This window comes from Oncorhynchus masou, chromosome 19 (genome assembly GCF_036934945.1).
Source record: "Oncorhynchus masou masou isolate Uvic2021 chromosome 19, UVic_Omas_1.1, whole genome shotgun sequence".
NCBI classification, from domain to species: domain Eukaryota; kingdom Metazoa; phylum Chordata; class Actinopteri; order Salmoniformes; family Salmonidae; genus Oncorhynchus; species Oncorhynchus masou.
This window is the reverse complement of record NC_088230.1, coordinates 1,667,155-1,687,281: the sequence shown is the minus strand read 5'-3', so window position 1 is coordinate 1,687,281 and position 20,127 is coordinate 1,667,155. Positions and strand designations below refer to the sequence as shown.

Below are 20,127 nucleotides of genomic sequence, written 5' to 3'. Positions count from 1 at the left end.
GCCTCTGCTACCGTATGGCAAACGGTGCCGGAGCGCCAAATCTAGGTCCAAGAGGCTTCTAAACAGCTTCTCCCCCAAAGCCATAAGACTCCTGAACATCTAATCAAATGGCTACCCAGACTATTTGCAGTCCCCTCCCTTCCCTCTTTTACACCGCTGCTACTCTGTTGTCATCTATGCATAGTCACTTTATTAACTCTACCTACATTTACATATTACCTCAACTAACCGGTGCCCATTGACTCTGTATCGGTACCCCCTGCATATAGTCTCGCTATTGTTATTTTACTGCTCTTTAATTACTTGTTACTTCTATTTATTATTCTTATCCGTATTGTTTAAACTGCATTGTTGGTCAGGGGCTCGTCAGTAAGCATTTCACTGTAAGGTCTACTACACCTGTTGTATTTGGCACATCTGACTAATACAATTGGATTTGATTTTAATCAAGGGATTGCCTGTTTAACTGTGTAAATGACTGTACATGTTTCCCTCTGTACACTTAATGCCTTATATGTGCACTTGTTTTTCTCTTGCATGATCGCTCTGTGTGCATTTGTCAAATAAATACATTGAAATACCAATGATATAATGAAGGGTGTAACTGTGAGAGTGTTTTCTGTAGGGTACGACCTGTGGGGAGTAGCAGCGACACAGATGCCTTAGACTTTGACAGAATGAAGCAGGTAAGGTGGCAATCAGTCAGTGGCACGTACGCTTTGTAAATCTGAAGAGGTATTATACCTTTTATGATTAACTTGTTGGTCCTTGAAACAGGAAATCTTGGAAGAAGTCGTTCGTGAATTGCACAAGGTGAAGGATGAGATCATTGATGGTACGTTGTCCTCACTCACCTCGCCAGAGAATGTCTCCATGGGAAATTGAGTGTAGTTTCCTACACATACGTTTGTAGCTGATCAAATGTGCTTGTTATTGTTAGAGAGGGAGAAGTGAGACATATTATCCATCAGAGAGCATCAGAAACAGAGAAACTGTGACTAATAATGCTAATATACTATTATTGGGCTTTGACAGCACCTTTTATGTTTATGACATGGCCTGTAACACTCCTCGTGTGTGTCACTTCTCTCTTCCAGCCATTAGACAAGAACTGAGCAGAATCAGTACGACATAATCTTTCATGTGGCCCCAGCTTTTGGAACCATCGTCCCCCACGCCAACTACTGTTAGGAAGCAAGGAGAGGATCAAAGGCCCGGACTACGACCTTTTATTTATTGTACATTGCTGTGATGTTGTAGCAACATAACAATGTTGCTGTAAGACTACAGGAATGTTACGTTTGGTTTGGAAGAATAGGACGGATGGACACTCTCACTGCTTTTCTCTGTTTCTTTGGTTTAGGTTTTCTCTCTTTTTCCCTTCGATCGATGTCCATCGGTAACCCATGTTTGCTGTTCTTTTTTCCAGTCTAAAAGGCAACATTTATTCAATTCAATGAAGTAACCTCTTGTTTTTTTTAGGAGTTTATTGTTTTGTTTAAAAAAAATGTTGTTTGGGGTTATTATTACTACCATTCTCATTATTATGACTATTATTTTTATTATTGTAGATGTAATGGTGTGAACATAAATCGTAGTAGTTTAAGTGATGGCAATAGTAAAAATGACAAAAATAATCATGATAATGATATGGATGATGATAATAATAACACATCATTTTATGTCAGCCTTTTATATTTTATATTGTAATTTTTTTCCTTTTGGTTTTGTTTTAAAATACAATAATAAGCACATACGGATTTGTTTCTCATGACCTGACCTTGAGATTTTTTGAAGAGTTTTGTATCCTTTTTCGCCAACACAGTTTTGTGTGTGTGTGTGTGTGTGTGTGTGTGTGTGTGTGTGTGTGTGTGTGTGTGTGTGTGTGTGTGTGTGTGTGTGTGTGTGTGTGTGTGTGTGTGTGTGTGTGTGTGTGTGTGTAATCACTGAGTGAAAGATTTTTAAAAACAGGTCTTTAACCTGAAAGGGAGGGTGGTATATAAACTATTGCTCTTTGGATATTGCAATCTTATGAAAAGGAAAACATCAATACACCAGAGTATTTGTGATGATGTTGTTAAAAATGTTTATTGGCTGCAAGAATAAGTATTGTTCGTTTTATTATTTACTTTTATGACCAAGTGCTTCCTGGTTTAACATTTTTAAAACGACACACACTACATTAAAAATGAATTCAAATAAAACTGTGAACAATGTCTTGGATACACAAAGTGGTCTCTGATTGTGAGAGTTTTGTCTGTGTTTTTTTTTTAGTTGTGCTTGATTAACTGCTTGATTCAGTGTTCATTCTCAAGTATTCACCTAGTCAGACTGTGTATTCATACACTATGGGCCACTATGTACATCATTTGGTACATCGGTTCCTTTCGGTTTTGCTTTGTAACAACACATAATACTATTCCTGGGTTCGAATTCATTGGGGATCAATTTAGAGCAGTGCAATGTATAGAGTTGAATGATTCTCTACATAAAGGAGATCTTGATAAGAATAGACTCTTGCAGGCAGTAGGCAGGATAGGTATTGCAGATACATGACTGCACCACAAGAGACAATACAATATACTGTCTGGAATGTGGATTTTGTCCCCATGTATATACCGCCATCTTGAGGTCAGATTAGGAAAGAGGTCAAAGACCAGCTACTGTATATAGAGTAACCTACTTTACAGTAAAGGTGTATTTGTAGAAAACCCAACAAACATAAATCAAGGGCAGTATTTCCCTTTGGATGTGCAGGGTAATATTCAAGAAGTATATAAAACGGTATGAAATACATCTATAGGAGTAGATGGGCCAAATACCAGTGGGTATTTGAGGTGGCCTCTTCTCTACCAGCGCTTCCCAAACTTGAATCAGCTGTGTAGTGCTAGGGCAAAAAAACAAACATGCTCCTTTGGGGTGCCCCAGGACTGAGTTTGGGAAACCTCACTCTATGAAGTAGTCATTTTCTGTATTGAGAAAACTATTTAAGTCTTATGTTGCATTACGCATAGCAGTGAGTTGGTCAAAGTCTTTGTGGCTCTTCATGTTTTAGCAACCAAAAAAATATTCACCAAGCCATTCATTTATTAATTCATATGTGATTCATTTTATTTTTTGGTCTAAACATATCCCTCACCAGACACCCTGTTCCAGAAGTCTCGCGATGTTTGTGTGTTTTTTTTTTAGGGCATAGTGGCGACGGGAATTGGTGGTGTGGGACGGAATTGAGTTAGATAGCTATTTGCGTTATCGTAGGGAGAGAGAGAACCGGAACAGGGGGTGTGTTTGTTGGGTAAACGAACACAGCACAGGGTGCGTGAGAAGCAAGCTGGCGGAATTCAACATGGCATCCGGCGATACGCTGTATATTGAGGCGGACGGCTCGGAGATGCCGGCCGAAATAGTGGAGTTGCACGAGATAGAGGTGGAAACGATACCAGTGGAGACTATAGAGACTACGGTGGTCGGGGAAGAAGACGACGACGACGAGGACGATGATGATGACCAGCCGATGATAGCACTTCAGCCGCTGGTATCAGACGACCCGAATTCGATCCACCACCACCATCAAGAAGTGATCCTAGTGCAGACAAGAGAGGAGGTTGTTGGCGGGGATGATTCGGATATGCATGCGGACGGGAGTTACGAGGATCAAATCCTCATCCCCGTCCCAGCACCCGGCGTCGAAGACGAGTACATCGAACAGACTCTGGTGACTGTGGCCGGGAAAAGCTCGGTGGGTCGGATGAAGAGAGGGGGAGGCGGCACTGGCAAGAAAGCGGGGAAAAAGAGCTATTTGGGTGCTGCAGAAGCAAGCGGTAGAAAATGGGAACAGAAGCAGGTGCAAATAAAGACTCTGGAGGGGGAATTCTCTGTTACAATGTGGGCTTCGGGTAAGTGGTCGGTTGTATGTAATCTGTCAATTCGAAAAGTGTATCTCGCTCCCGGCATTGTTCGTTAGCCTGTGCAAGGGGCCTTGTTGCAGGGCGTTGTCCTTCTGCACCAGTCTATTTCCTCGGGTAGTTCACCAGGCCACGGTCGGGATCACTTTGAGTTGTTTTCGGTGCAGAATTGCCTGTCGGTTAGGTTGAAATGTTTTTGTTATGAAGGGAGGCCATGTTTTTAGATGTTGATGGGCGCCGCCATGTTCCCCGAGAACCAGTATGGCGGCCCGAAAAAATGGCGATAGAGCGGCGGGGCGAAGATGGCGGCGGTTGGGGGAGCAAGCGCGCTGTTGGCTCCAGAGACTAGGCCGCGGTGGCGTAGCCAGCTTGCTATTTTCTACTCGGTTAACTAGCTAGATGGCTATGCGGACAATTCGTTAGCTGCCGCCTTGATTATCTAGATCAGTAACCCTGTAATTTAGCACCAGTTGAGTTTTAACTTAGATTTTAAATAGCTGGGAAAATATATTTGTTTGCTTAAAAACGAGTCACATTTCTAGTCTACGCCCACGCATTGATGTACACACTTTTCGTATGCATAAAAAGCTAACGTTAGCTAGCTTTTAAAAAATATATTTTATTTATTTATTTAGCTCTGTTACTGTTAACAAATGTTCTATAAATTACAGCTAGCGAGTTTCCAACACAAGTAAGACGTTCCTAAACACGAAGACCCTTCCAGTATTGCATGAGCAACGTATTCGCATTTGGATTATGCATGATTGATACATTAGAATTATAGTCCCCCGTTTGCTTGCTAGTAAACCCATTATAATGTGGCTACAAAAAAATAAATATGCGACTACCATCAGGGCTAGACATTATTTTGGCTGGTGCAGGGGGATCAAGGTGATACAATGTATACAATCATGCATTTACTTTTGGTAATAGTTTTCAAACTGCGATGGTGTACCCCGGTCTTGTAAGGCTATTTTCGGTTAAGTCCCTGCATTGTATCCTAGATGACAAAAAAGACATCGACCATGAGTCGGTTGTTGAAGAACAGATCATTGGTGACAATTCCCCTCCGGACTACTCTGAATACATGACTGGGAAGAAGCTGCCCCCTGGAGGGATACCTGGCATCGACCTGTCAGACCCCAAACAGCTGGCAGAGTTCGCCAGGTCAGTGTCTGTCTGTTTAAACTCACCTGTCCATCAATGAACACACACAACTATTGCATAGCCTAAGCTCTGACGCACTAATAATTGTGGCACACCTTGTAAAGTGGTATTTAGCAAGATGCCAGGATTTGTGATTCTCTTCATGTTGCCTGGCTACTCAAGTCTTGGAAGGTAGCACTTGATGTGGCAGCTTTCCTGTAGTAGATGTCGGAGGTATATAGCCTAATCTCCTTCCTAAAGGGAGTGATGAGCTCTTTCTGACTCCCGTTTGGATGTTGTGTTCTTAGCCCCTTCAGTAACTCTGCGGGTCCCTATGGTCAGAGCCCAGTGCGGTAAGTTCTAGACTTCAACTCACGCACTGACACAGAGCACCTGGACACAGTGAAAGGAGGGAACCGGCTGTTTCAGCCATGCTGAAACTCTTCCATGGGTGCTGGTTTATATTATTTGGTTAGCAATCGATCATGGTTACTTGAATTATATGGGCAACATTATTTGAGTTCTGTTCCCTGTGAATGCAATAGGATGAAAGTTACCTCCATATCTGATGTTTTCTCAGGATGAAGCCGAGGAAGATAAAAGAAGATGACGCTCCCAGGACGATAGCTTGCCCTCATAAAGTAAGTAGTCAGTTTCCAGCAGTATCTTTCCTACCCGGTCTCTTTCTCAGTTTATGCCCGACTTGACAGTTGTCTTGGTCCCCATTGAACCGTAAGGCGTCCCACATGGCTCAATAACGGAACTCTCTCTCTCAGGGCTGTACTAAGATGTTCAGGGACAACTCGGCGATGAGGAAGCATCTCCACACCCACGGGCCTCGCGTGCACGTCTGTGCCGAGTGTGGCAAGGCCTTCGTAGAGAGCTCTAAACTCAAACGCCACCAACTCGTTCACACAGGGGAGAAACCCTTCCAGGTACAATACCCAGACACACACACTCACATTTTACATAAAGGAGAAACCCTCCCAAGTACTCTGTGTTTGACACTGTAGTGTAACATTTTTGTCACAGGGTTTATTCACAAATTTAAAATAAGTCCCTTAACGTACATTTTGCTAGGACATTGACCCAAAAAGACTAATGCATGTTGAGCACTGAATTTAACTGCACACACTTACTATTAATTCGTATATCCTAATAAATGTTTGTTGTTGTCCATCCATGGTCTCCTTCCTGCGTGCAGTGTACCTTTGAGGGCTGTGGGAAGAGGTTTTCGCTGGACTTTAACCTGCGCACACACGTCCGTATCCACACCGGAGACCGGCCCTACGTGTGCCCCTTCGACGGCTGCAATAAGAAGTTTGCCCAGTCAACCAACCTCAAGTCTCACATCCTCACACACGCCAAAGCTAAAAACAACCAATGAGAGCCCTCCGACCTGCCTCAAATCCCACCCCCACAGCAGCATCTTAATGACACCACACGTCAACTTCCTTTGAGGAAAGAAACAAGTGGGTGGGGGGGGGGGAAGAATAAAGACTAAAGAAATTCAGAAGGTACTGAAATTCTCCCCCTCTTCTTCTCCTATTGGATAGGCTGTGTAACGTACAGCGGCACTCTTGAAAAATAATAAACCCTCCTCCCATCCCCCTCTCTCTCCTCCCTTCATAGTGGCATCATGTTGTTGCCAGAAATATGGAGCTCGTGGACAAACATCAGAGACTATTCTTTCTACAATGGAGCTGCGAGAGGGAGGGAGCAATCTGTTTGTTTTCCCACTTTAAATGAATTTCCACTGACCGGTCTTCATATCTACTGCATAGCTTTTAATTTTCTATTTCTCCAAGTGTGCATATTGTACACTTATTTTGGGATGTGTTCAGTAAGACAATTTGTGATTATTATTGAGATCTGCTTACCATATGATAGTCCCTCAGACAAGACTTGTACCATCACATAGCTTCAAATAGTATTTTCTGTAAAAAGTTTTGGTTTGCATATTCATCCCTACTTTTGGTTGTATTCCTTCTAACCATTAAAAAAACTTGTATACTTGTATTGTATGGCTGTATTGAAATGATGTAGACCTTGATAGAGGTGTGATTTAAAAGTGTTAACCAATTTAACTTTTAGTCATGAGTTGCTTTCTTTTATATGGATTGTCCCCTTGCAGAGAACCGTGTCCCTACCATTGATTCACTGCGAGCCTGTCTCTGTTGGAATACTGAAACACATCAGATGAAATCGCCAGCGTGACCATCCGTTTCTTTGTTAGAATGTAATGTACAGGCGTCCGTCAACCATTAAATTTCTTTGTTGATATTTACACCCATGTATTTCAATGGCCCACAATAAAACGGTCATCCCAAAGCCATGTTTTACTGTTCTCATTCCTTTTCTAGGCCTGGGGTGTAATCATTAGTCCAAAATGTTGCATTTGCAATTAAAACGGGGGGGGGGGGGGACAAATTCAGGTAGGTCCCTCCCTGTTTGTTTCCTAGTGAATAGATCCCCTGATGTTTCTCGTAAGTGTGGTTTAAAAAAACATTGCTTGCATAATACTGGAGACATGGGTTCAATCCTAAATTGACCCCTGTGCACTTCTGGAGATCTGATTTATTGGTATAAGCAATATGGTGAAACTTCCTCCTAGTGGAAGGGCAAGGTGGTGCTATTGCCATAATACTAACACCACTGATCTCCACAAGTGTTTAGAGATTGAAGGAATAATCCCATTCCACTTCCAATATATTTAGGGGTTTTTTTTTCAATAGTGCACTGCTGATAATAGTCCCGCATGTCAGCAATCAAGTTTTCAAGATATAGGACTTTCAAAAAGTAAATTGTGATTTAGTGGTATTTTAGTTTCTACTCTATATTTTGTAATCTGATTAAGTGTTGGTTATATCGATCCATGGAGTTTGTTGGTTTGCTAAATCACCTGAAAGGATAATTACTACCCACTGGGCAACAACTTGTGGAATCAATGTTTCCATGTCATTTCAACCCTAAAAAATCTACGTGAAGCCGTTGAATCAAAGTGGAAACCTGGATATTTTTTTCACCCAACTTTCAACCTAATTTTACTGTGGATTCACATTAGTTGACAACTCAACCAAATGTAAATCAAAACTAGACGTTGAACTGACGTCGGTGCCCAGTATTGTTTTTATTTGAAATAAGAAGTGGCGGAGGCTTGTTGAAATTGAGCTGCTAATCTCTCAAGTGGTTATTAAACTTTTCCTGTTACTGATGTGCAGTGAGCTTCTGGCGCCCTAGCGGCACCAGGCATCACCCAGGTTGGTACTACAGAATGTTTTAGGGAGTGGTTTACCACAGACTACAGAGAGCGGCTGGGGATGGGGTGCCTTGATCAATGGCTTCGGATCTGTCCTCCGGTCTTCCCCTCATGTTGGAGGTGACCACCATCCCCCTTGTTCAAACCAGCTTCATCGGGGCATTCAGACGAGCCAGGGACTTTGAGGGGGAAGACTGCTCAGATAGTGGAGTTGAGACAGTCTGAGTCTAATATCTTACCATGCAGCCCATAAATGATCAATTACTTAATTCTTGTTTTTGTTTCAAAGCGTCTTTGAGATTCTTCTAAATTAAATAATATATGATGCAAAACGTATCATCAAGGCAAGTTACAATTTGCTTTTTAAAAGTCCTATATCTTGAAAACTTGATTGCTGACATTTAAAACATTTTGGGACTATGAACAGTCCTTCAAAAATACCAAAATATTGTTTTTGAGTGGATTATTCCTTTAAGGGTCGATATGAGTTCAGGCAATAGTTTATTGCTTGTCAATACTGGTGTGAAAGATTAGGCTACCTGAGCAATCCTTTTAGATACTGAACAAAAATATAAACACAACATGTAAAGTGTTGGTCCCAAGTTTCATGAGCTGAAATAAAAGATCCCAGAAATGTTCCATATGCACAAAAAGCTGATTTCTCTCAACTTTGGTGCACAAATGTGTATTTCATCCCTGTTAGTGAGCATTTCTCCTGTGTCAAGATAATCAATCAACCTGACAGGTGTGGCATATCAAGAAGCTGATTAAACAGCATGGCCATTATACAGGTGCACCTTGTGCTGGGGACCATAAAAGGCCACTCTCGATTGTGCAGTTTTGTCACACAATACAATGCTACAGATGTCTCAAGTGTTGCGGGAGCATGCAATTTGCATGCTGACTGAAGGAATGCCCACCAGAGCTGTTGCCAGAGAATTGAATGTTGATTTCTCTACCATAAGATGCCTCAAATGTTGTTTTAGAGAATTTGGCAGTATGTCCAACAGGCCTCACAACCGCAGACCTTGTGTATAGCATTTTGTGGGCGAGTGATTTGGTGTCAACATTGTGAACTCAGTGCCCTGTGGTGGTAGTGTGGTTATGGTATGGGCAGGCATAAGCTACGGACAACGAACACAATTGCATTTTGTCGATGGCAATTTGAATGCACAGAGATAACGGTACGAGATCCTGAGGCCCACTGTCATGCCATTCATCCTCCGCCATCATCGCATGATGTTGCATGGCCCCATGTCGCAAGGAGATGTACACAATTCCTGGAAGATGAAAATGGCCCAGTTCTTCTTCGGCCTGCATACTTACCAGACATGTCACCCATTGAGCATTTTTGGGATATCCTTGGATAACGTGTTCCAGTTCCCGCCAATATATAGCAACTTCACACAGCAATTGAAGAGTGGGACAACATTCCACAGGGCACAATTAACAACCTGATCAACTCTATGCAAAGGAGATATGTTGCGCTGCATGAGGCAAATGGTGGTCACACCAGATACTGACTGGTTTTATGATCCACGGCCTGACCTTTTTCTTAAGGTATCTATGACCAACAGATGCATACCGTATCTGTATTCCCAGTTATGTGAAATTCATTCATTAGGGCCTAGTGAATGTATTTCAAATGACTGATTTCCTTATATGAACTGGAACTCAGTCAAATCTTTAAAATTGTGTCATGTTGCGTTTTATATTTTTGTTCAGTATACATGGAGTGCCCAGGGGAAGGGCTAGCCGGGTAGGTAGGTGCTAGGGGCCTATTTGGAACCGAGCCATGGTTGTTAATACAAAGGCAGGAGTTCTGTGCTGTTCTGCATGAGCTGCAGGTTTTTCCCACATACCTCAGCATTCTGCTGATCCTGCTTCCAGGAACTCTTGGCCTCATCAATGATCACGTCTGACAGTAGTCCGTTTTACTGACACGCTGTGGTGAAGTTGAGAAAATGCATCAAAACAGACTATTTACAGGTTAAGGGAATGTTTTTACCCTTCCCGCAGTCTCGCAGTTTACGGCCCTGTTACACTATAACCATAGGGAGTCCGGCATTGCCAGAGTAAATCCTTCCTTTGAAATCATTGAAGGCTGCTACACTGCCTGTGTTGCGCTTGCGTTGCATCACGTCCAATGGCAGCGTCCAAGCTCAATAATCGCATTCATTCTGTCTTGTGAATTGAAATAATGAGAGAGAAAGTAGATTTTTGGTTGCATATGGCCTCGACTATACACCACTGGTTATTGTACTAAGATTTAATGAAGTCAAGAAGCTATCTAGCAGAAACTCTAGCTAGTTCACAATGTAAACAAAAGCAAATTGTGTAATTAGATGATCATTTACTACAACCACGAGCAACAATTTCATGAGTACTTGTGAAAAACTGGACCAAAGCTATTGTACACGCATAATCAATGAATATGGTACAGTATGGGAAATATCATTAAGGGTGCATTGGTAAATGCCAGAGTGCGCTCTGGGCATTTATAATTGAGCGTTCAGAGCGCACTCTGCACTGGACGCTCTGGCCGAGGAGTAGAGGGTTGATCCAAGCGTTCTGACCTCACAAGTGCAGTCAAGCAGCGAAGCTAACTGGTTAAAGCTGGCTAGCTTGCTAGCTACTTCCAGACACATGAGAGAACCTCACTCTGACCATTTTACTCGCCCTATCATAGCCGGTTAGGCTGTTTTCATGTAATAGAGAGCACTGGGGACTGTAATTATGCTGTTGGCAACAATTTAATTACGCTTTTTTGCAGAGTTGACTGACACTGGCCATATTCATAGGGTGTTGTGCGTTCTTTAATTCATCAGTTATTCTGCGCTCTGGCACACTCAGACGAGATAGCCAGAGTGAATTTACAAACGCACCCATCTTGTATCTAAGAGAGCATCATCATGTTTTTTGGTTGAATACTAAATTGCCAAATTATCTACCCTACTCTGTGCCTCTAAAGAAAACTAATTGGGAGCAAGATCTGTTTTTGAGACACGGAAGATGACATTTCCACCATATGGTAAACGTCTCAGCTGCAGTCGCGTATCCATCTTAAAGGATTACATCAGTGGTGCTGAAACCACTGAGTTATGAAGAACGGCTGAAACTCCTGCTGTGACAGCAGTGCTTCTACTGTATGTTCACATTTTCCCAGATGTCGTTGGTGAAAATCTATTGGATGTGGGTGGCGGGTTTTGGGGCTATTTCTAAATTGTAAGACGGCTGCCATGACAATTCTCTTAAAATAAATATACAGTACCAGACAAAAGATTGGCCACACCTACTCATTCAAGGGTTTTTCTTTATTTTTACTATTTTCTACATTAAAGAATAATAGGGAAGACATCACAACTATGAAATAACATATATGAAATCGTGTAGTAACCCCAAAATAGTGTTAAACAAATCAAAATATATTTTAGATTCTTCAAAGGAGCCACCCTTTGCCTTGATGACAGCTTTGCACACTCTTGCCACTCTCTCAACCAGCTTCACCTGGAATGCTTTTCCAACAGTCTTGAAGGAGTTCCCACATATGCTGAGCACTTGTTGGCTGCTTTTCCTTCACTCTGCAGTCCAACTCATCCCAAACCATCTAAATTGGGTTGAGGTCAGGTGATTGTGGAGGCCAGGTCATCTGATGCAGCACTCCATAACCCTCCTTGTTCAAATAGGCCTTTACACAGACTGGAGGTGTGTTGTGTCATTGTCCTGTTGAAAAACAAATGATAGTCCCACTAAGCGCCAACCAGATGGGATGGAGTATCACTGAAGAATGCTGTTGTAGCCATGCTGGTTAAGTGTGCCTTGAATTCTAAATAAATCACTGACAGTATCATCAGCAAAGAACCCCACACCATCACACCTCCTCCATGCTTCACAGTGGTAACCACACATGCAGAGATCATCTGTTCACCTACTCTGCATCTCACAAAGACATGACGGTTGGAACCAAAAATGTCAAATTTGTACTCGTCAGACCAAAGGACAGATTTCCACCAGTATAATGTCCATTGCTCATGTTTCTTGTCCCATGCAAGTCTCTTCTTATTATTGGTGTCCTTTAGTAGTGTTTCTTTGCAGCAATTCGACCATGAAGGCCTGATTCACACAGTCTCCTCTGAACAGTTCATGTTGAGATGTGTGTCAATTTCTGAGGCTGGTCACTCTAATGATCTTATCCTCTGCAGCAGAGGTAACTCTGGGTCCTCCTTTCCTCTGGCGGTCCTCATGAGAGCCAGTTTCATCATAGCACTTGATGGTTTTTGCGACTGCACCTGAAGAAGTTCTTGACATTTTACGGATTGACTGACCTTCATGTCTTAAAGTAATGATGGACTGTCATTTCTCTATATGAGCTGTTCTTGCCATGATATGGACTTGGTCGTTTACCAAATAGGGCTATCTTCTGTATACCACCCCTACCTTGTCACAACACAACTGATTGGCTCAAACGCATTAAGATGGAAAGAAATTCCTCAAATTAACTTTTAACAAGGCACACCTGTTAATTGAAATGCATTCCAGGTGACTACCTCATGAAGCTGGTTGAAATAATGCCAAGAGTGTGCAAAGCTGTTATCAAGGCAAAGGGTGGCTATCGTTAGCTAATCGTTAGCTGTCTTATCGGCCGCTATCTGAATATGTCCATCGAACAATTTTCTTGGGTCACTATAACTATATCTATTTTGCCAATTGGCTTGGTCCCCTCTACCACACGGAACCCCACTAATCTACCGACGGAAACGCACGAGGTGGCTAAAAACAGACCTCCATCCTATGCTAGCTTGCTACCGATGGCCCGGCGAGCTGTCTGAATCGCCGTGACCCCAACCAACCTCACTACTCACTGGAACCTTATGATCACTCAACTAAGCATGCCTCTCCTTAATGTCAATATGCCTTGTCCATTGCTGTTCTGGTTAGTGTTTATTGGCTTATTTCACTGTAGAACCTTTAGCCCTGCTCATTATACCTTATCCAACCTTTCACTTCCACCACCCACACATGCGCTGATATCACCTGGTTTCAATGATGTTTCTCGAGACAATATCTCTCTCATCATCACTCAATGCCTAGGTTTACCTCCACTGTATTCACATCCTACCATACCTTTGTCTGTACGTTATACCTTGAAGCTATTTTATCACCCCCAGAAACTTGCTCCTTTTACTCTCTTCCAGACGTCCTGGACGACCAATTCTCATAGCTTTTAGCCGTACCCTTGTCCTACTCCTCCTCTGTTCCTCTGGTGATGTAGAGGTGAATCCAGGCCCTGCAGTGCCTACCTCCACTCCTATTCCCCAGGTGCTCTCTTTTGATGACTTCTGTAACCGTAATAGCTAGGGTTTCATGCATGTTAACATTAGAAGCCTCCTCCCTAAGTTTGTTTTATTCGCTGCTTTAGCACACTCTGCCAACCCTGATGTTCTAGCTGTGTCTGAATCCTGGCTTAGAAAGACCACCAAAAACTCTGAAATCTCCATCCCTAACTACAAAATTTTCAGACAAGATAGAATGGTCAAAGGGGGCGGTGTTAGCCTGCAGAGTTCTGTCCTACTATCCAGGTCTGTACCCAAACAATTTGAACTTCTACTTTTAAAAATCCACCTCTCTAAAAACAAGTCTCTCACCTTTGCTGCCTGCTATAGACCACCCTCTGCCCCCAGCTGTGCTCTGGACACCATATGTGAACTGATTGCCCCCCATCTATCTTCAGAGCTCATGCTGCTAGGTGACCTAAACTGGAAAATGCTTAACACCCCAGCCATCCTACAATCTAAGCTTGATGCCCTCAATCTCACACAAATTATTAATGAACCTACCAGGTACCACCCCAAAGCCATAAACACGGGCACCCTCATAGATATCATCCTAACCAACTTGCCCTCTAAATACACCTCTGCTGTTTTCAACCAATATCTCAACGATCACTGCCTCATTGCCTGCATCCGTAATGGGTCAGCGGTCAAACGACCTCCACTCAAACACTCCCTGAAACACTTCAGCGAGCAGGCCTTTCTAATTGACCTGGCCCGGGTATCCTGGAAGGATATCAACCTCATCCCATCAGTAGAGGATGCCCGGTTTAAAAAAAATGCCTTCCTCAACATCTTAAAAAAGCATGCACAAATTTAGAACCAGGAACAGATATAGTCCTTGGTTTTCTCCAGACCTGACTGCCCTTAACCAACACAAAAACATCCTATGGTGTTCTGCATTGGCATCGAACAGCCCCAGTGATATGCAACTTTTCAGGGAAGTTAGAAACCAATTTACACAGGCAGTTAGAAAAGCCAAGGCTCGCTTTTTCAAGTAGAAATTTGCTTCCTGCAACACAAACTGAAAGTTCTGGGACACTGTAAAGTCCATGGAGGATAAGAACACCTCCTCCCAGCTGCCCAATGCACTGAAGATAGGAAACACTGTCACCACCAATAAATCCACTATAATTGAGAATTTCAATAAGCATTTTTCTACAGCTGGCCATGCTTTCCATCTGGCTACCCCTACCCCAGTCAACAGCACTGCACACCCCAAAGCAACTCGCCCATGCCTTCCCCATTTCTCCTTCTCCCAAATCTAGTCAGCTGATGTTCTGAAAGAGCTGCAAAATCTGGACCCTACATATCAGCCGGGCTAGACAATCTGGACCCTTTCTTTCTAAAATGATCTGCCGAAATTGTTGCAACCCCTATTACTAGCCAGTTCAACCAATCTTTCGTGTCATCTGAGATTCCCAAAGATTGGAAAGCAGCTGCAGTTATCTCCCTCTTCAAAGGGGTGACACTCTTGACTCAAACTGCTCCAGACCTATATCTATCCTACCCTGCCTTTCTAAGGTCTTCGAAAGCCAAGTCAACAAACAGATTACCAACCATTTTGAATCCCACCGCACCTTCTCCGCTATGCAATCTGGTTTCAGAGCTGGTCATGAGTGCACCTCAGCCACGCTCAAGGTCCTTAATGATATCATAACCGCCATCGATAAGAAACAATACTGTGCAGCTGTATTCATTGACCTGGCCAAGGCTTTCGACTCTGTCAATCACCATATCCTCATCGGCAGACTCAACAGCCTTGGTTTCTCAAATGATTGCCTTGCCTGGTTCACCAACTACTTCTCTGATAGAGTTCAGTGTGTCAAATCGGAGGGCCTGTTGTCCGGTCCTCTGGCAGTTTCTATGGGGGTGCCACAAGGTTCAATTCTTGGGCCAACTCTCTTCTCTGTATACATCAATGATGTCGCTCTTGCTGCTGGTGATTCTCTGATCCACCTCTACGCAGACGACACCATTCTGTATACTTCTGGTCCTTCATTGGAAACTGTGTTAACAACCCTCCAGACGAGCTTCAATGCCATACAACTTTCCTTCCGTGGCCTCCAAGTGCTCTTAAATACAAGTAAAACTAAATGCATGTTTTTCAACCGATTGCTGCCTGCACCTGCCCGCCCGTCCAGCATCACTACTCTGGACGGTTCTGACTTAGAATATGTGGACAACTACAAATACAGTGGGGCAAAAAAGTATTTAGTCATCCACCAATTGTGCAAGTTCTCCCACTTAAAAAGATGAGAGAGGCCTATCATTTTCATCATAGGTATACTTCAACTATGACAGACAAAATGAGAAGAAAAAAATCCAGAAAATCACATTGTAGGATTTTTAATGAATTTATTTGCAAATTATGGTGGAAAATAAGTATTTGGTCACCTACAAACAAGTAAGATTTCTGGCTCTCACAAACCTGTAACAACTTCTTTAAGAGGCTCCTCTGTCCTCCACTCGTTACCTGTATTAATGGCACCTGTTTGAACTTGTTTTCAGTATAAAAGACACCTGTCCACAACCTCAAACAGCCAAACTCTATACTCCACTATGGCCAAGACCAAAGAGCTGTCAACGGACACCAGAAACAAAATTGTAGACCTGCACCAGGCTGGGAAGACTGAATCTGCAATAGGTAAGCAGCTTGGTTTGAAGAAATCAACTGTGAGAGAAATTATTAGGAAATGGAAGACATACAAGACCACTGATAATCTCCCTCGATCTGGGGCTCCACGCAAGATCTCACCCCGTGGGGTCAAAATGATCACAAGAACGGTGAGCAAAAATCCCAGAACTGTCACGTTCTGACCATCGTTCTTGTGTGTTTTCCTTGTTTTAGTGTTGGTCAGGACGTGAGCTGGGTGGGCATTCTATGTTGTGTGTCTGGTTTGTCTATTTCTATGTTTGGCCTGATATGGTTCTCAATCAGAGGCAGGTGTTAGTCATTGTCATTGTCATTGTCTTAGGTAGCCTGTTTTGTGTTGGGTTTTGTGGGTGATTGTTCCTGTCTTTGTGTTTGTGGCACCGGTTAGGACTGTTTCGTTTTTTTCATGTTTCTTGTTTTGTAGATTGTTGTATTTTCATCTTTATTAAAGATGTACAAAACTAACCACGCTGCATTTTGGTCCGCCTCTCTTTCACCAGAAGAAAACCATTACAAGAACCACACAGGGGGACCTAGTGAATGACCTGCAGAGAGCTGGGACCAAAGTAACAAAGCCTACCATCAGTAACACACTACGCCGCCAGGGACTCAAATCCTGCAGTGCCAGACGTGTCCCCCTGCTTAAGCCAGTACATGTCCAGGACCGTCTGACATTTGCTAGAGAGAATTTGGATGATCCAGAAGAAGATTGGGAGAATGTCATATGGTCAGATGAAACCAAAATAGAACTTTTTGGTAAAAACTCAACTCATTGTTGCATCCAATGCTGAGTTGCATCCAAAGAACACCATACCTACTGTGAAGCATGGGGGTGGAAACATCATGCTTTGGGGATGTTTTTCTGCAAAGGGACCAGGATGACTGATCTGTGTAAAGGAAAGAATGAATGGGGCCATGTATCGTGGGATTTTGAGTGAAAACCTCCTTCCATCAGCAAGGGCATTGAAGATGAAACGTTGCTGGGTCTTTCAGCATGACAATGATCCCAAACCCACCGCCCGGGCAACGAAGGAGTGGCTTCGTAAGAAGCATTTCAAGGTCCTGGAGTGGCCTAGCCAGTCTCCAGATCTCAACCCCATAGAAAGTCTTTGGAGGGAGTTGAAAGTCCGTGTTGCCCAGCAACAGCCCCAAAACATCACTGCTCTAGGGGAGATCTGCATGGAGGAATGGGCCAAAATACCAGCAACAGTGTGTGAGAACCTTGTGAAGACTTACAGAAAACGTTTGACCTCTGTCATTACCAACAAAGGGTATTTAACAAAGTATTGAGATAAACTTTAGTTATTGACCAAATACTTATTTTCCACCATAATTTGCAAATAAATTCATTAAAAATCCTACAATGTGATTTTTTGGATTTCTTTTCTCATTTTGTCCGTCATAGTTGAAGTGTACCTATGATGAAAATTACAGGCCTCTCATCTTTTTAAGTGGGAGAACTTGCACAATTGGTGGCTGACTAAAATACTTTTTTGCCCCACTGTACATAGGTGACTGGTTAGACTGTAAACTCTCCTTCCAGACTCACATCAAACATCTCCAATCCAAAGTTAAATCGAGAATTGGCTTCCTATTTTGCAACAAAGCGTCCTTCACTCATGCTGCCAAACATACCCTCGTAAAACTGACCACCCTACCGATCCTCGACTTCGGCGATGTCATTTACAAAATAGCTTCCAAGAAGTTGCTACTATTTCTGTGGATTATTTATCTTAAGGCTTTCCTACTTGTATATTTACAAAACTCCAATACTTCAGGATTGTGTCCCACTTGTTGTTGATTCTTCACAAAAAAATACAGTTTTATATCTTTATGTTTGAAGCCTGAAATGTGGCAAAAGGTCGCAAAGTTCAAGGGGGCCGAATACTTTCGCAAGGCACTGTATCTCTCTGGTCACCCCCAAAACCGATTCTTCCTTTGGCCGCCTCTCCTTCCAGTTCTCTGCTGCCAATGACTGGAACGAACTACAAAAATCTCTGGAACTGGAAACACATCTCCCTCACTAGCTTTAAGCACCAGCTGTCAGAGCAGCTCACAGATTACTGCACCTGTACACAGCCCATCTATAATTTAGCCCAAACAACTACCTCTTCCCCTACTGTATTTATTTATTTTTGCTCCTTTGCACCCCATCATTTCTACTTTGCACATTCTTCCACTGCAAATCTACCATTCCCGTGTTTTACTTGCTATATTGTATTTACTTCACCACCATGGCCTTTTTTTGCCTTTACCTCCCTTATCTCACCTCATTTGCTCACATTGTACATAGACTTATTTTTCTACTGTATTATTGACTGTATGTTTGTTTGTTTTACTCCATGTGTAACTGTGTTGTATGTGTTGAACTGCTCTGCTTTGTCTTGGCCAGGTCATAATTGTAAATGATAACTTGTTCTCAACTTGCCTACCTGGTTAAATAAAGGTGAAATAAATCAAATAAAATATATTTTGATTTGTTTTCCTTTTTTTTTGGTTACTACACTGCGACCTGTATGCTCTAGTCGGCTGGCCCCTGCTACATATTCGTCGCAAGACCCACTGGCTCCAGGTCATCTACAAGTCCATGCTAGGTAAAGCTCCACCTTATCTCAGTTCACTGGTCACGATGGCAACACCCACCCGTAGCACGCGCTCCAGCAGGTGTATCTCACTGATCATCCCAAAAGGCTTGACAGAAACGGTAGCAGAAGTTGAACTTTTGTTGCACACATATCCAGATGATGCTGCATACCATTTTGTGCAATGACATTGTAGGTGTGATTAAGGCATGAGAGAGTGCTGCAGTTGAGGCTGCTGAGTCACGGAGACAGACATGTTGACACGGAGACAGAGAGACGTGTTGTGACAACTTTTTACTAGTTTTAGCTAGGCTATTTATGCCTCTATCACACCGATAGCGTTATGAAGCAAAATGGTAAGCAGCATTACCTGGATTAATTAATGTCAACATTCACTTTCTGTTACCAAGGTCATGCCGAGACGAATTAACTTTAATGGGAAATAAATGGCTACAGTTTACTCTGTTTTTTGTTTGTTATTTCATGAAATGTTTTTTTTTTTTTTTGAAAAAGGGCCCATGCCAGTTATCCCGGTAGAAGATTATGGCACAGGGTTTTACCCAATTGTGTCTTGTCTTATTGTAATTATTTAAATAGAATATGGGGGGGAAATGGTGTTGCGCATGTCACCATTGATATCTGCACTATGAGGAGATTTGATGTAAAGTCCCTCCTTTTAACTCACTTGCACATTAGTTGTATTTGTTCTTTCTTTGTTCTTTTTCCACACAATCCATTATGTACAATTGCACTAAATATTACTTGAATAATGCAAGATTTAAAATCCCAGCAGTTTTTAAAATGACATAACAATAACACTAATTAACCCAGTGTAACATTGTTGCTACATCAATCTTATGCTCTTCTATTGCACAACTCTAATTTCTACATAGGTCACAAATAAAGCTATCCCCCAGTAAAATTTTAGCACAACTCATGAGCCCACCTCCTGCACTGCTCACACCTGATTCCAGTCCCCACCTGTGACTGAAAACAGGGGGAGAGATGCCAATTGAAAAGCTCTCTCTTAAAAACATAGCTAGCTATATAATATAAAATGCGGTGTAAAATAGCTCAAAGGCTATAAAGTAGCATTAACTGTAAAGCTATCAGTCACTAGTGGAAACATTTACAACTGCAAACAAGTTACGTTTTCTTTTTAATATATTTTACCTCAGACAATCTGGTAGTAAGGTTCCTAGCTAGCACCCCTAGCAGCTTATGCTAACTAGCTAGCTGGAGTGCTTTT

The 20,127-nt window shown here is 42.5% G+C and overlaps 2 protein-coding genes across 5 annotated transcripts in view; both read left to right on the top strand.

Annotated features, from left to right (window-relative positions):
* The window catches only part of LOC135505709 (ena/VASP-like protein), a 101,075-nt gene extending 98,852 nt beyond the window's left edge, over positions 1–2,223 (top strand). The window contains 3 exon segments of the mRNA XM_064924770.1: positions 626–686; positions 778–835; positions 1,098–2,223. Coding sequence (XP_064780842.1) covers positions 626–686; positions 778–835; positions 1,098–1,135 — 157 coding nt within the window. The 3' untranslated portion in view covers positions 1,136–2,223.
* Positions 2,224–3,206: 983 nt separating this feature from the next.
* Positions 3,207–7,382, top strand: LOC135505708 (transcriptional repressor protein YY1-like). 4 transcript variants are annotated; one of them, XR_010450309.1, is made up of 7 exons: positions 3,207–3,896; positions 4,910–5,072; positions 5,360–5,404; positions 5,632–5,692; positions 5,828–5,986; positions 6,256–6,568; positions 6,684–7,382. XR_010450309.1 is itself a non-coding variant. In XM_064924767.1 (6 exons), exons 1-6 carry the CDS (start codon positions 3,347–3,349, stop codon positions 6,436–6,438), a joined length of 1,149 nt encoding a protein of 382 aa, XP_064780839.1. In that variant the 5' UTR covers positions 3,207–3,346; the 3' UTR covers positions 6,439–7,382. The 4 variants fall into 4 exon arrangements, 3 of the variants coding, with proteins under 3 accessions (XP_064780839.1, XP_064780838.1, XP_064780841.1); XM_064924767.1 differs by having other exon boundaries at positions 4,922–5,072; positions 6,256–7,382; XM_064924766.1 differs by having other exon boundaries at positions 6,256–7,382.
* The last annotated feature ends 12,745 nt before the right edge of the window (positions 7,383–20,127 follow it).